Source organism: Vicugna pacos, chromosome 33, assembly GCF_048564905.1.
Source record: "Vicugna pacos chromosome 33, VicPac4, whole genome shotgun sequence".
Lineage (NCBI taxonomy): Eukaryota > Metazoa > Chordata > Mammalia > Artiodactyla > Camelidae > Vicugna > Vicugna pacos.
The window spans coordinates 6,907,913-6,924,032 of record NC_133019.1 but is presented as its reverse complement, the minus strand read 5'-3'; the positions used below and the strand labels follow the sequence as shown (position 1 = coordinate 6,924,032).

General features: G+C 35.8%; 1 protein-coding gene across 2 annotated transcripts in view; it reads left to right on the top strand.

Moving 5' to 3' along the window:
• CCDC15 (coiled-coil domain containing 15) overlaps nucleotides 1–16,120 on the top strand; it is a 48,816-nt gene that overhangs the window by 20,649 nt on the left and 12,047 nt on the right. For both annotated transcript variants that reach the window (XM_072953775.1, XM_072953774.1), the window contains exons 7-14: nucleotides 221–343; nucleotides 623–1,270; nucleotides 1,845–1,964; nucleotides 2,201–2,320; nucleotides 3,796–3,912; nucleotides 4,785–4,907; nucleotides 7,585–7,677; nucleotides 8,967–9,070. In XM_072953775.1, coding sequence (XP_072809876.1) covers nucleotides 221–343; nucleotides 623–1,270; nucleotides 1,845–1,964; nucleotides 2,201–2,320; nucleotides 3,796–3,912; nucleotides 4,785–4,907; nucleotides 7,585–7,677; nucleotides 8,967–9,070 — 1,448 coding nt within the window. The remainder of the gene's footprint in view (nucleotides 1–220; nucleotides 344–622; nucleotides 1,271–1,844; nucleotides 1,965–2,200; nucleotides 2,321–3,795; nucleotides 3,913–4,784; nucleotides 4,908–7,584; nucleotides 7,678–8,966; nucleotides 9,071–16,120) is intronic.

Sequence of the window (16,120 nt, the reverse complement as noted above, 5' to 3'; positions counted from 1 at the left end):
GGAAGTCTTTCTTTGATTTCTTTCAACAGCATTTTGTAGTTTTCAGTGTACAGTCTTGTACTTTTTTTGCGATGTCCTGTTTTTATATTTGACTATAATGACCTACTGAAATTATATTAGTAGTGTGCTGAGGCCTAGGATTATATTACAATCACATTGTTTCTACCTCTAGAGATACATCTGGATTTTTCTTTCCTATTTTTGTTTGTCTGTTCCTTAGGAATCTGACTCTGAAGAATCTCCATCTATTATGATAGATAAGAAAGGGAAAGAGAATTTGTCTTGGGGTTACCAGCAGGATCTCCTTTCTGAAGACAAGGATATAACTTTCAACAGAGTTCAGGTAAAGCAGAGTGAGATAGTATAATAGAATAGTAGTGTAATTAGTGTAATAGAAATTAAACTAATTATGATTTGGACTAGGGATCTGACATTCTTGTACTGGTTTCGGATTGTAGATTTAGGTTCTGTTGGGTTGAACAAAGACTAATTTTGCATTTTATTCTGGTAATTTGTTTGACTACCATATTCTTTTAAGATTATTTTAGGAATCTTGCAAAAAACCTAGAGTGTTGCTGCTACTACCTGGCCTTCTATATTTGACGTTTATGTTCACTTTTAGAAAGTACAATTCAAAAATCCATTATCTGCTATGACAGAAGAGAAGGAGGTAGAGCAGTTACATCAGGATATTTTGCCAAAAGCCCAGGATTATCTTCCAGAAGCCCAAGGAGATCTGCTGCAACCCCAGGGTGATTTGATAGACATCCAGAGTGTTGAACTGGAAGCCTGGAGTGTTGAGCCAAGACCCAGTACCCAGGATATGGAGCTGGAAGGCCAAGCAGTTAAGCTCAAAGCCCAGGCTGTTAAGACAAGAACTCGGAGTGTTCTGCTGAAAACCCAGAGTGTTGAACTAGAAGAGGGGAATATTGTTTTGGAAGGCCAAGATTTTCTACCCCAAAACCAGGCTTTTCTACACACAGATGAGGATTTTTCACCCAAAGACCAGAATATTCTACTTGAATGTCCAGAACAGGATTTTCTACCCAAAGACCAATGTGCTTTACCCAGAGACCAGCATGTTTTCCCCAAAGACCAGAATATTCTACCCACATATCAGGACCATCATTTTCTAACTGAAGACCAGAATATTCTACCCAAATGTGAGGACCAGGATTTTCTGCCCAAAGACCAGCATGTTCTCTCCACAGACCCAGAATATTCAACCCAAAACAGATGTCAGGACCAGAATTTTCTACCCAGAGATGAGGTAAAATAGAGTGGAGAGAGATATAACAAAAAGAAATAAGTTCCTTAATGCTTGTAGTGGGATTTACAAGGACTATATTGCAGCTGATTTGGAGATCTATGGTTGGAAAAAAATCGTTTCCTGATTGATTTCTCAGATGTCCAGGGTTCTTATTAAGTGTTAAAGTATTATTAGCAGCATATTACCCCTGTCTGGACAATTTACTTGTTTAAAAAAATCTTCATTAGAAAAAGCATTTCTTGCAACCATCATCTGCTTTGACAGCAGAAAGATGGAGAAAAGAGTGGCCCACAAGTGTCCAGCAGTAACTTTTACCCAGATTCCAAGGCCAGCCCTCCACCAGAGACCAGTTAGACCAAAAGGAAGAAGAAAGGGATCAACAGGAAGTAAATTACTAGGGTTGTGGCTGGGCTTGTATGGAATAGCGTATAGTGTTTTGTTTTATTCCATAATATGTTTAGTTACACTCTCACCTCAGTTATTTCCTAAATTCTCACTGCAGCCTGAAGTATTATTGATTAACCTGTCTTTCTTAACTGAACAACTGATAATTTTGTATTTTTTTCTTTCTTAGAAAGCAAATTTAAAGCAACCAACATCAATTTTGACAGGTAGGAATGGGAGTGAGGCGTTTCCTCTGGATGTCCATCAGGATCTACACAGGCATCAAGATGAGGCCTTCACCAGGGGCAAGGTAGAGCAGAAAAAGGAGCGAGACCATTGGGAACTGAATTATTTAGAGCTTAGTTTGGAACTTTCAAAGATTGTTCTCAGCTAGACTTCAGAACTGACAAAAAGTATTATTCCATAATGTTTCACATTATCTGGAATTTAAAAAATGACTGTAAGGCTCCCAATGAAGCCTAGAATATTATTGTTTTCGTGTTACTCCCACTGGACAATTAACAGTTTGTGTTTTTTCTCTTTTAGAAGGTGCACTTCAAGGAGTCGTGTTTTGATATGACAAGTGAGAAAAAGAGACACCCTTCTCTGGCAGGTTATCAGAGTCTGCCTCCTAAACTTCAGGATCAGGCCTTCATTAGAGATGAGGTAGAGCAGAATCAAAAAGAGATACAAAGAGATAAAGTAACTGGATTTTATATATTTTCAACAACTGGACCCTTGTTTATGGAACTGTATCAGTCAAATCAGTTCTGTCGTTCAGAAGACTGATAAATCACATTTATATTGTTATTGTGAAATCAGACTATTTTAATTTACTAAGATTATGCTACAACTTTTGCTGAAGCTCACGTTATTACCACAAGCACACCACTCTTACATGAACAACATAAGAAGAATTAGCAGATCCCAAATACTTAAAACTTGGAGGCTTTATCAGACTAGTCTGTACATGGTTTAGGATTAAAAATTAAGATCTATAGAGTTGAGCTAAAGTTACAACATCCTCATTCAAATCAGAATGTATCAGAATATCCTCACTTGGTAGCATTTCCCTGGAGTTCTCACTGAAGCCTACAGTATTAAGATTAGCCTTGATTAGATGATTTGTTTTGTTTTTGTGATTCCTTTTGAGCATGTTTCTGAAGCTACTGTCATCTTTTATGAGAGGAGAGGGATGAATTGGCTCTGGAGTATCATCAGTACGTTAAAGCTAAAATGCAGGACAAAGCCTTCCCTGGAGGGCAGGTAGAGCAGAATACAGTGGGAGAGATGAAATTACCTAAGATTTGGGTTGGAGCTTGTCAAGCTAGCTTGTATGTAGGTTACACAGAGTTAAAGCTTCTAGAGCTAGGCTAAGAATATGATATCTTCAGTTATTTCAGAATGGGCCAGATCTAAAGGGTCCAGTGAGAAAACATACCTCTGTCATTTGGACTAAATAAGAGATAGGTTTTATATAACATTGATTGGTTAACAGTAAATCATTTTTCTTAAACTCAAATCCTTCAGCAAATTTGACCTTAGACATTTAGTCTTATAAATACTGAAGGAATTCTACTCTTGGCCAACTGAAGCAGTACACCAAAACCAGACATCCAGTTTGCAAACCAGTTGTGATGAAGGGCAAGAGCTGTTTGCCACCTCAAAACTTCTTGAACTTCACTACTTCTGGTGTTTGTGTTGGAGTTATTGGGGACATTGAGTAGGAGTACTTGGGGAAATGGCCCAAGTTTGTTTCCTTGCTTTACCTGAGAAAATGCCAGTAACATCATAAAAATATTGCCTGTTGTCTTATCTTCTTCCAAATGTGTTGTTGAATAAAAAATTGCCCCATGGGGAAAAAAAGTCAGAATAATCTGGGATTTGCTTTAAAATACTCCAGGTAAAAAGGTGGGAAAAGAGATAGGTGGAAAAACAAGATGTTATATCCTGGGATTCATTATACTGTTTTTTCCCACTTTGATGCATATTTAGAAATTTTTATATTAAAACACACATGCACACCCCTGTTATCCCCGCCTAATATCATTATTTTGGGGTTGTCACCGAAGTCCACAATATTGTCACTAACCTATCATTTCTGTTTAGACAATTAGTTTTGTATTTTGTTGTTCCTTTAGAACAAGTATAGCAAACAACCCTCATCTTTTGAGAAATGGGAGATTGAAAAAGGAATTGCTTCTGGAGTGCCATCGATATGTTTCACCCAGTGTTCAAGACCTACCCTCTCCCAGACAGTAAGTAAAGTAAAATACAGTAAGGAGTAAGTAACAGAGACTAAATTGCTTAGGTTTTTGTTCGAGATTGACAGGGCAATGTAGTAACTGCTTCAGCGGTTTAGTGTTAAGGTCAGTAACAACGGGCAAAGATATAATGTCCTTTAGTTCCGTGACCATTCTGCCCTGTTGAAACTTCTTCAGGCCTCTTCACTGGAGCTTTTACTGTTGCCCTGGCATGATGCTACTGCTTGGACAATTGTGGTTTTCACTGTTCATGTTGTCTTTTAGCACAGGAACTATGGGCAGGCCTCACCTAATATGACAGATGAGAAGTGGAGAAAGGAGTTATTTCTGGAGCACCATGAATATGTTTTACATGAAATCCAGAATCCAGGCTCTGCCAGAGAGCAGGTAGAGCAGAGTATAGTAAAGAGTAAGCAGTGAAAGTCAGTTCACTAGAGTTTGATACGGACTTGCCAGAGCTACGCTTTTAACCCCAACAATGATAATAGTGTTATCTTTTACTACCAACTATATTAATATTATTATGAATAATGGCTTAAGTTCATTAAGCATTTACCGTAGCCAAAATGGTTCTAGAACTTTGTATTATTTACCTTTCCATTTTCTTATTTAACTTTCACAATAACCCGGGATATAGATACTATTATTATCCTTGTTTTGCAGAGAGAGAAACTCAGGGTTGCTTTGCAGATACAGTTAAGATCCACAGTAGTGGCACGAAGTATAATGTCTGCTTTTATGCTGTAAAGCACCAGACTGTTCTGACTTGTTTAGATTATGTCAGGGGTATCCCTGCAGCCTAAGGTATTTTTACTACCATTATGTCATGGCTCACACAATTTGGTGAATGCTTTTGTTTCTTTTAGAGCTTATATTCCAAACAGCAGCTGTCTTTTGGAAGAGCTGAACAGTGGCAAGATGATTTGCTGCTGGATGGCCATCAGCATCGTCCACCCCAGCACCAGAGAGAGGCTTCCATCAGAAGACAGGTAGAGCAGACCATAGAGGATGAGCAGTAGAATTTAGATAGTTTTATTGGTACCTGCTGAGCTGGGAACAGTAAGGGTGAGCAAAAATAAGATTCTTGTTTTATTTCATAGTGTGTAAAACCTATCCTGACCTAAGATTACTTTAGGGCTCTCTCTGAAGCCTAGGGCATTGTCAGGAGCAATTATTGCCTATTTGAAAAATTTTATTTTCTATGTATGGTCCTTTATAAAAGATGTATTTCTGGTGGCTGTTATCTTTTATGGTGTGAGAAGGGAAGAAATAACTGGTTTCCAAGAGGGAAGGGTCAGGAGGATCTTCCACCCAACGGCCAGAACTAGATCTCCATCACCCGCAAAGGTTCTACACCCGTTAGCAGCCACTCACTTCTTTTTCCCCCTTATCTCCCCCTCCCAGCCCTAGGCAACCACTAGTCTACTTTCTGTCTATAGATTTGCCTATTCTGGACATTTAATATAAATAGGCTCATGGAATATATGGCCTTTTGTCACTGGCTTCTTTCGCTTAGCATAATGTTTTCGAAGTTTATTAACCTTGTATCATGTAGCAGTGCTTCATTCCTATTCATTGGATAATAGTTCATTGTATGCATATAGCACATTTTATTTGTTCATTCGTCAGTTGATGGACATCTGGATTGTTTTCACTTCTTGACTGCCATGAATAATGCTGTTTATGAACATTGGTTTACAAGTTTTTCTGTGATATATGTTTCCATTTCTTTTGGGTATATACCTAGGAGGGAAATTGCTTAAACATATAACCATATGCTTAATCTTTTGAGGAACTACCAAACTGGTTTCCAAAGTGGCTGCACTATTTTTCATTCTTACCAGCAGTATTACGAGGGTTGCAGTTTCTCCACACCCTCATCAACACTTGTTACTGTCTGGCTTTTTAATTATAGCTCTCTTAATGGGTGTGAAGTGGTATCTCATTCTGTATTTGGTTTATATTTTCTTGATGATTAATGATCATCTTTTCATGTGCTTATTGGCCACATGTATATCTTCTTTGGAAAACTACTAAATCCTCTGCCCAACGTGTGATTGGATTGTCTTTTGATTATTGAGTCATGTGAGTCCTTAATATAGTCTACATACAGGATTCCTATTGGCTTTGTGATTTGCAGATGTTTTCTCCTATCCTGTGGGTGGTCTTTTCACTTTCTCGATGGTTTCCTTTGCAGCACAGAAATTTTTAAGTTTGAAGAAGTCCAAGTTACTTATTTTTTCATAGCTTGTGCTTTTAGTGTCATAGCTAAGAAACCATTGCCTGATCCAAGGTCGTGAAGATTTACTCCTGTGTGTTTCTCTAAGAATTTTATCTCTTGCATTTAGGTCTATGATCTACTTTGCATTAGTTTTCAAATATGATGTTAGGTAGGGTGCCAACTTCATTCTTTTTTGCATGTGGATATCCAGTTGTCCTAACATTATTTATTGGAAAGACTCATCTAATCCACTGAATTCTCTTGTCACTCTTGTCAAAAATCAGTTGATTGTAAATATAACGGTTTATTTCTGAACTATCAGTTCGATTCCACTGATCTGTAAGTCCGTCCTTATGCCAGTGTCCCCCAGTGTTGATTATTGTAGCTTTGTAATGAGTTTTGAAATTGGGAAGAGTGAGTTCTCCAACTTTGTTCTTCTGTTTCAAGATCATCTCAGCTATTCTGGGTCCCTTGCATTTTTGTATGAATTTAAGGATTACCATATCAACTTCTACTAAGAAATCAACTGAAATTTTAATGCAGGTTGCATTGTATCTGTTGATCAATTTGGAGAGTACTGCCATTTTAACAATATTAAGGCTTCTGATCCATGAACAAAAGATGTATTTTTATTCATTTAGATCTTTTATTTCTTTGAAAAATGTTTTGAAGTTTTCAGAGTATACAATTTACACTTCCTTTGTTAAATTTATTCTTAAGTATTTTTTGATGGTATTTTAAATGGATTTTTCTCTTAATTTCATTTTCAGATTGTTCATTGCAAGTGAATAAAAATACAATTTATTTTTGTATACTGATCTTCTATCTTGCAAATTTGCTGAAAAATAAATTACTTTTAAGCTATAAAGACTAAAGTAATTTTAAACTTTTATTTCAATAAGTTAGAGATCATAATTTGAGCTATATAATGTCCAACTAAATATATACTGTGTCGACAGGCTTTTCTATTAATTTTGGGGGAAATAAGCTTGAGTTTCCTTGCTGCCATGTCAGTTGATTGCTATAATATTTTCAAACTTTTATTCTGAACTCATACCCATTAAGAATATCTATAAATTGAAAATGATTGTAGATTTGAGATATTAAGGGATCTAGCTTTATATCCTGGATTCAGTCCCAAGCACACATTCATGATAGAGTGATTTCAAGTGGCCACTTCAGAAGAACTTTCATTCTGAACATTTTGATTTCTTATTAGTTCATCCTGTTTTTGACCTGAATCTTTTTAGGGGGTTATTGTTTTTTCACTTGGTTAATTTCTTTCTTTTATTCTTTTAAAAAATTTTATTCTTTTATGTTTGTTTTTTTATCCAGTTGAGCTCAAGATTGCAGGAAAAAAGAATCAATAGATGAAATTATCAAAAGCATGCATAGGGCTAACTTTTGGCAGTTTTATCACTTTGTGTGACTGTGTTTTCTAATAGGTTGGTGATGAATATCAATCAGGATTGAATACTGAATACCAAACTCCACTGGCATTTCAGTCTGGAGTAAACCAAGAAGAAGACAAGAAAGAGGTAAGTAGTGATCATTGCTTTTGGACATGAGTATTTCTACTATAATAGTATATGTGAAATTGGAAACAATCTGTTATGTCCTAATACATTAAGAGCTAGTACTACAAATTCCATAGATAAAGGCAAAGAAGATAATATGTTGAACTTCTTTTCCAAGCTTCTAGGATTTAGGGTACATTGATGTGAAATCAGAGATCTGATCCTAGTGAGTTTCTCTGGCTCGTGTATATTTGCCAAAATAGCTTATTTAAAAGAAGAGGTTTTTTTGTTTGTTTTTCCAGAGGTGAGGGGAGCTAATCAAGGTTTATTTATTTATTTATTATACCCAGAACCTCATGCATGCTAAGCACGCACTCTTCTACTGAGCTATACCCTCCCCCGCAAAGGAAGACTTTTAATTTATGACTTCCTTTTTTTTCTTTTCAATCTAAAGTTAGTTTAAATGAACAGTTTTTAACACTAGCCATGCATCAAAATCAGATGTGAAACTTTTTTCAAAATACAGATGCCTGGGCCCAAACCAGATATAGTGAATCAGTATCTGAAAAGGTAGGTTTGAGACGTAGGTGCTTTTAAAAAATACTGCTGATGATTGTGATGTATCCTCCATATTGAGAACTACTATTGGACTTTTAATAACTTTTACCGAAAACACACAAGCTATTTATTCAGAGGACAAAAATATGTCTATGAATATACTACTGCCCTTTAGGTAGCTTGTGTCCTTAGAAGAGAATATATAAATTCATAAGTATGAACAGGTTACACACTTTTATTATACTTGTTCCCTTTAAAAGTAGAATGCTCTAATACTCCTCAGTCCTTCCTCCCTCCTCCCCATCGTATTAGGCTAGGTTTAGAGTATGCTTTTGTGGTTTTAATTTTGAAAAGTTAAAGTGACTATTTTGTTATAAAATATCTCTCATATTCTTTCTTTGGCTCTGCTTCTATGGTACTATTTAGCAAACACAGAGTAAATATAGTATGTATCTTATCATATTAAATATCATCATTTCCACAGGTGCTGTTGACAATGAACTAAGTGCAGACTGAATTAGTACTTCTTTCTCTGATTTGTCTGTAACATCTAATAGCTATTATGTTTGGAAATAACAAGCTCTTGCTGTGTGTCACATTATACCGCGTCACCATAAATAGAAGGGAATTAAGAACTTAATTCCATGTGACTTTTGTATCATATAGTTTTCGTGTCTGTGGCATGAGGGTAGTTTTCCTTTCTTGGAAGGTCCTCTGAGAGCAGAATCTTAACAATTTTAACTTTCCTTTAGCGTCAAAAGCAGTACCTGAGATATAGACGACTTTTCATGGATATTGAAAGAGAACAAGTGAAAGAACAACACAGGCAAAAAGAACAGAGGAAGAAAATTGAAAAGTAAGTTCTTTGATTCTCATTGTGAGCCTTAAGTTACCAGTTAAGATGATTTTAGGAGCTAAGTTTTAGCAATAATCAGGCAGTGATTTTACCTTCTTTTTTTTCCCCTTAACGGAGGCACTGAGGTCTTGAGCCCAGGACCTCGTGCATGCTAAGCATGTGCTCTACTAGTGAGCTATACTCCTCACCTCCTGGTTTTACCTTCTGATCCATAATGAAAACAACTATTTTTGATCTGGGAAGTAGTATTAAAAGATGGTTAAGAGCTATGTTTTTTTTTTAATAGACTTTATTTTTTGGAATGTAGGTTCATAGCAAAATTAAATAGAAAACACGGAAAGTTCCCATTTACCCTATACTCCTGCTTCCTGCACTGTCAACATCCTGTACCACAGTGGTGCATTTGTTACAACTGATAAACCTATATTGACATATCATAATCCATATTTTACATTAGAATTCACTCAGTGTTATACATTATTACAGGTATTGACAAATGTATAATGACATATATCCACGTTATATAGTATCACACAGAATAGTTTATTGCCCTAAAAATGCTTCATGCTTTGTATGTTCCTCCCTCCCTTCCCCAAACTGTGGAAACCACTGATCTTGTTACTATCTCCATTGTTTTGCTGTTTCCAGAATGACATGTGATTGGAATCATACAGTATGTAGCCTTTTCAGATTGGCTTTTTTCCCTTAGGAATATGCATTTAACATTCCTCCAGTTCCTTTTCATGGCTTGATAGCTTATTTCCTTTTAGTGCTGAATAAAACTCTATTGTCTGGATATACCAGTTTATTTATCCATTCACCTACTGAAGGATATCTTAGTTTCTTCCAAGATTTGGCAGTTATAAATAAAGCTGCTGTAGGTATCCATTTGCAGGTTTTGTGTGGACATAAATTTTCCACTCCTTTGGGTGAATACAAAGGAGTATGCCACTGGATTGTATGGTAAGAGTCTGTTCACTTTTCTAAGAAACCACCAAACTTTCTTCCAAAGTGGCTGCGCCATTTTTCAATTCATCAGCAATGAATGAGGGTTCCTGTTGCTCCACATTTTTGCCAGCATTTGATACTGTCAGGGTTTTGGATTTTTGCCACTCCAATAGGTATGTAGTAGTATTTCCTTGTTTTAAATTGCATTTCTCTGATGACATAGTGTGGAGCATCTTTTCCTATCCTTACTAGCCATTTGTATATCTTCTTTGGTGAAGCCTCTGTTCAGGTCTTTGGCCCGTTTTTAATTGGGCTCTTTGTCTTCTTATTCTTAAGTTTTAAGAGTTCTTTGTATATTTTACGTAAAAGTATTTTATCAGATGTGTCTTTTGCAAATAATTCCTCCCAGTCTGTGGCTTAAATTCTCATTCTCTTGACATTGTCTTTTGGAGAAGAGAAGTTTTTAATTTTATGGAAGTCAAGCTTATAATTCTTTTTTTCATGGATCATGCCTTTGGTGTTTTATCTAATAAGTCACTGTCATACTCAAAGTCACCTAGATTTTCTTTTATGTTATCTTCTAGGAATTTTATAGTTTTGTGTTCTACATTTAGCTTTATGATCAATTTTGAGTTAATTTTTGTAAGGGGTGTAAGAGATCTGTGTCTGAGTTCATTTCTTTTGCATACAGATACTCAAATTTTTCCTGCACCATTTGCTGAAAAGACTATCTTTACTTCATTGTATTGCCTACACTTCTTTGTCAAGATCAGTTAACTATATTTATTAGGGTCTGTTTCTGGTCTGTTTCTCTGTTCTGTGCCATTGACCTATTTTTCTTTTCTTTTGCCAATACCAGACTGTCTTAAAAGGGAAATGATGCCTAAAAGAGACTCACTTTAGCTTTAAGGACACACAAAGCCTGGAAGTGAAGGGATAGAAAAAGATATTGCATGCAAATGCTCAAGAAAAGACAGCAGAAGTGCCTGCCCTTATATCAGACAAAAAAGTGAAAGTATAAATTGCAAATGAAAGCTGTGGCGAGTTATACACTAAGAGGATGGTATAACCAACTGTCGAATAATCCTTACCCAAATTGCAGAGCAGCCTTGATTCTGCCAAGTGCCTTGACTAGATTGGATTAAGGTGATAAATTCTGTACTCTCTGCCTAGCAGAGAAAAGGGTGAACTCTTTCTGGTCATAGAATACATCATTTGGAGCCTCTAAATATTTTTAAAACAATATTCATCATTTAATCAAAGTTTTTTAGGCGTGCCAAGAGATAGGACCAAATAACCAAAAGCTAAGAGAATGAAGAGGCAACAGAGGCAGACTCACAGATGACACAGATATTTTAGTGTTATCAGACAGACTTTAAAACAATTGATTAATACTTTCAAGTAAACAGAGGAAAAGATGGAGAAAATATGGATAATTTCACTAGAGAACTGGAATCTTTAAAATAGAATAAAATAGAAAGTCTAAAATTAAAAAAAAAATCTTAAAATAGCTCTGTATACAATGAGATACCACTTTATACTTACTACAATAACTTTAAAACAAAATGACTTAACAGCACCAGATAGTGCAAGGATGTAGATTAACTGTAACTCATAAATTGGTAGTGGAAGTAGAAAGAGCACAACTACTTTAGAAAACTGTTTAGTATTTTTATGTAGTTAAATATATGCCTACCCTATGACCCGGTCATTTTACTGCTAGATATTTCCTCAAGAAAACTGAAAATAATTCATAAAAACACTGAACAGTGACAGAATGTATTTTCAAGTGTCCATGGCACATTTACCATAGTTTATCATATCCTGGGTTATTTTCCAGAGTATGTTCTCTGATGATAGTGATATTAAGCTAGAAATTCATAAGCAGTACATTTTTAAAGAATTCTGGGTCAAAGATAAAATTACAGTAGAAATTAGGAAATAGTTTGAAGAAAAGAAGAATGAAGATAAAACATGAAAACTTACCATATGCAGCTAAAGCAGTGCTTAGAGGGAATGTCAGAGCCTTAACTGCAATTATTTTAATTAATTACAATGAAATAAAAAACAAATGTACCATGGAGAAAATCAACAAAGCCAAAAACTGTTTCTTTGAAAACTTAGTTTTGTCAGGGACATATCACTTTTATTAATCAGTAAAAAGAAAAGAGAAGACACCATTTACCAATATTAGGAATGAAAAAGGAGCCATTACTACAGAGCCTAGAAACAGTAAATATTAGTAAGAAAACATTATGAACAACTTTACACTAAAAAATTTGATCATTTTGATGAACTAAATAAACTTCTTTAAAAATAAGAAACTGAAGGTAGATGCAGAAAGAAATAGAAATCTGAGTAATCCCATGTTACTTAAAAGAATTAAATCACTTATTAAAAATCTTGCAAAAAAGAAAAATTTAGGCACAGGTCCAGGCTCAGAGGTCTTCATTAGGGGAACCCTAAATATTTAAGGGGAAAAGTAACAGCAAGTTTTACATAAACTATTCTAGAGAATGAAAAACAGGAAATACTTCCCAAAGAATTCTAGAGGCCGACATAACCTTGATACCAGCCTGACAAGGACATTATAAAAAAGCAACATTTACAGACTAATTTCTCTCATGAACATAAATGTAAAAGTTCCAAGTGAAATAAAAAGATCCAGTGGACTTTGACGGGTACTGCTGCCGGCCCCTGTCCTCAGGGCTTCTGCCCAGCCTCTGCCTCCTTCCCCAGGGCAGCTTCTTAAACACCCCTGAATTTCTCCCGAGCCATGGACCCATTGGAAACAATTTTTCTTTGCCAAAACAATGGTGGTGAAAAAAATGACTAAATTAAACATTTCAAGATGTTTAAGAATTGTCTCGGTGAAAGTAAATAATTTTTTCTATTCTTTCTGCGTGTCAGTGTTTTGTTTTATTTTTTTAATCATTAGTATATTTGACTTTGGGAGCCTAAGCGATATCTGTATTGTAAGGGGCCCCTCGCTGCTGAATATCCTGTTTGTTTTGCCAGAAAGAGTACAAAGACTTTCGACATTTTTGTGTGGCAATCCACTGGTGAAAGTGGTTTTCCTGTGAAGTGTTAAATAGTTCCCTTGGTATATTTTTATTTTCACAGTTTTCCCCTTTGAGATGTGTTATAATACTGTAGTCCTAAAAGCAATTTGACAAAAACTGCTGCAAATAAAAAGTGTGTGTGTATATATGTTTTGGACTGGAGTAGAAGAGGCTTGGAAAAAATCCTCATGAAGTTGTCTAGGGTAGCCTTTAGGCAGGATTCTGTTTAAATATTTCAAGGATCTTTTCTGTTCTTAATATTCCTTAAGATTGTAATTATATAATTTCCGTGGATAACAGTTTCAGAATCTAAGGTCATTGGCTCTCAGGAAGTTCATTCATGTATCTAGACCAGATTTGTCTTACTATAACCTAGTCATTTAGCTATAATTATGATCTGATCTACATCAAAAAATCTCATTTCTGTAGTGCCCATATATAAGCATTTTACAGACTCAATCAGGCAAAAGACAGAATGGAAATTTAGTTCAGTTCATTTAACTGAAGCCAAACATCCCTGCTGTGGGTATTTTATGTCTGCTCTAAATCTTCTCATGACATGCCTACCACATGGCATAGTCAGTGGGGAATTCTTCTTAGCTATACTGCTGACCTTCTTTGAAAGTTTTTCTGCTTACGGCTTTTGTTTTATTGCCATTTTCTCACTGGATAATCTTTTTCTTGTTGGATTTATACCCTTGACCCCAGAGAATAATAGGCAGGTCTCTGTCTTACAGATGGTATCAGAACATTGAATCTGTTGCCGTTGATAGTTTGCAAATTAGAAATTATTTTTTGCTTTTTCCTTGTTGAAGAAACTAACTCATGTATGCCTTCTTTGCTTGGGGATTATATGCTTTACTTCACCCAGTTGTTACAAAAATCAAATGGCATATTTTCATTCATTCATTTGGCGGCTATTGAGCATCTGTTAATTGGTAGACATGAGGCTAGACTTAGAGGGTGCAAAAAATGGAAGACACGATCCCACCCTTCAAGGATCTTAATAGATAAATTCCAGTGACTATGAGGAGGCAGCAGATAAATGAGTAGGTAAGTATAATACCATACATTAAGTATTATAAGACAGTATCGCAGGTGGTTAAGAATATGGGGAGATATATTTTTAAGCAATGGGACTAGGGAGGCAGTGAGGAGGAGGCAGTTTTAAGAGCATCAGAGTAGAGATAGAATTGGTAAGATTTTGTCAGAGGAGAATTCAAGGATAAGTCCCAGGTTTATGACTTAGGCCACCAGGTAAATGGGGACTATAAAACAGATTTGCCAAGAAGGAGGTAGAGGTGGAGAGACTAAATTTAGTTTGGGGCACATTGGGTTTGAAGTGCTTAAAGGAAATCCAAGTAGAGGGTCGAAGGGAATATTAGGAAGTATTAGTCCAGTAGGAAATATTAAGTTATTTTTAGTAATGATTTCAGAAATCACTTAGGAGGAATAATATCAGAATCAAGAAAAAGAAAGATGAAGGTTGAACAGAAAAACAGGATCAACAGGCAGAGATTTAGTCTATGCTAGATTAGACCTTAATCCTGTTGTGCCAAAGAGGATGATTTCTTTTACCTCCTTGAGAAGTTATTTTTCTAACAGAGCACCTCTTTAACCTCTGAAATAAATCCGTTTCTTATTCTTAGATGCAGAATTCCTTTTATTTGAAAGTAGTGGTTTTGATATATGTCTGTGATTGCTCAAGAAGAATCCTATGGAGTGAAAAAGCCCTTGTTTTTGGTCCTAGGTTTAGATCTCTAATTTAACTTTGTAAAGGATTAGTGGTGTGGCCTTATATGGAAGATGACTGACTAATAAGAGTTTTTGAGTTGTAACTGTAAGAATATATTTTTAATGCAGTTTGCCTGTGATATCAGCTTATTTTTGTTCTATTCAAAATGTAAATATTGACATCTAGTTGTGCAAACACCCAGTGTAGCAAGTTTACAAATCAATTTGCAGTGTTTTAAATTCTTACTTTCTTTTACTGAAAGTCTGACACTGGTTTCAGAATACCTTCTCACATAACCAGAGAACCACTATAATTGTATTCACGTCAGTGCTCTGGGAAAAACTGATACGTTGCCATGTTGATTTCCAACCTAGTTTAGTTTCTATTGTGTATCAACTAAAAGGTATATTTACGCAAGAGGCTTTAAAGACATCAGAGAAGAATAAGCTTGTTTATAGAATAATTGTTTCTATCAACTTTTTTAGTTGGCTTTGTCATTTTTTATTTTTATGATCCCTTCTGAAATTACTGTATGGCAGTTCTTAACTTGAGAATCTGAGCAAAACTGTGGATTCTCTTCCCAGAAAAATACCTTTGAGACACTCAAGTGGAATGTCAAATTGGCAGGCAGTTAAGTAGGTTTGAATCTCAGGGGCATGGTCTATGCTGGAGCTGTAGGTTAATAACTTACAGAGTAGAGGGTGGTAACTGAAGCAGAGGGTGTACAGAAAGTCACGTGGGGAGAAGGCATAGAGTAAGAAGTGGAGAATGCCTAGATGTCTTGTAGTTCTGCTTATGTACTATGACTTTTTGGAGGGCCACAAACTATTTTAATATGTAAGATATTTTGCTCCCTCAAATCAATTTTTGCTGCCTTGGGTACAGTGTTGCTCCTGTCGAGAAGGTATATGCTGGGTGGATTAAATGACCTGTAGGCTACCATTGATCTTAGAGTTGTTTTGGTGGAGTGATTGATAGGTCTTAAAACCATATTGGAGTGGGAGAGGAGACCAGGAAAATCTAGACAAGTCTCTTAAGATGTTTGTGAGGAGAGGAGTAGCTAGGGGGAGAGGGAGAGGGGCTGATTCCATCATTTTTGGTAATTGTCCGGTTACCAAGACGTTGACATTTGAGAAGCAATGTTGGTATGCTTTTCCTTAGCTCTTAGTTTACTGGTCTAGAGAACAATTGGTATAAAGAATTAGACCAGTAACTAAGCTGTTCTAGTGTCATGCACTTGGTTCTATTTAAATCTCACTATTGAAAACCTCAGTCTAATTTCTTATCTGTAGAAAAATCTTCACA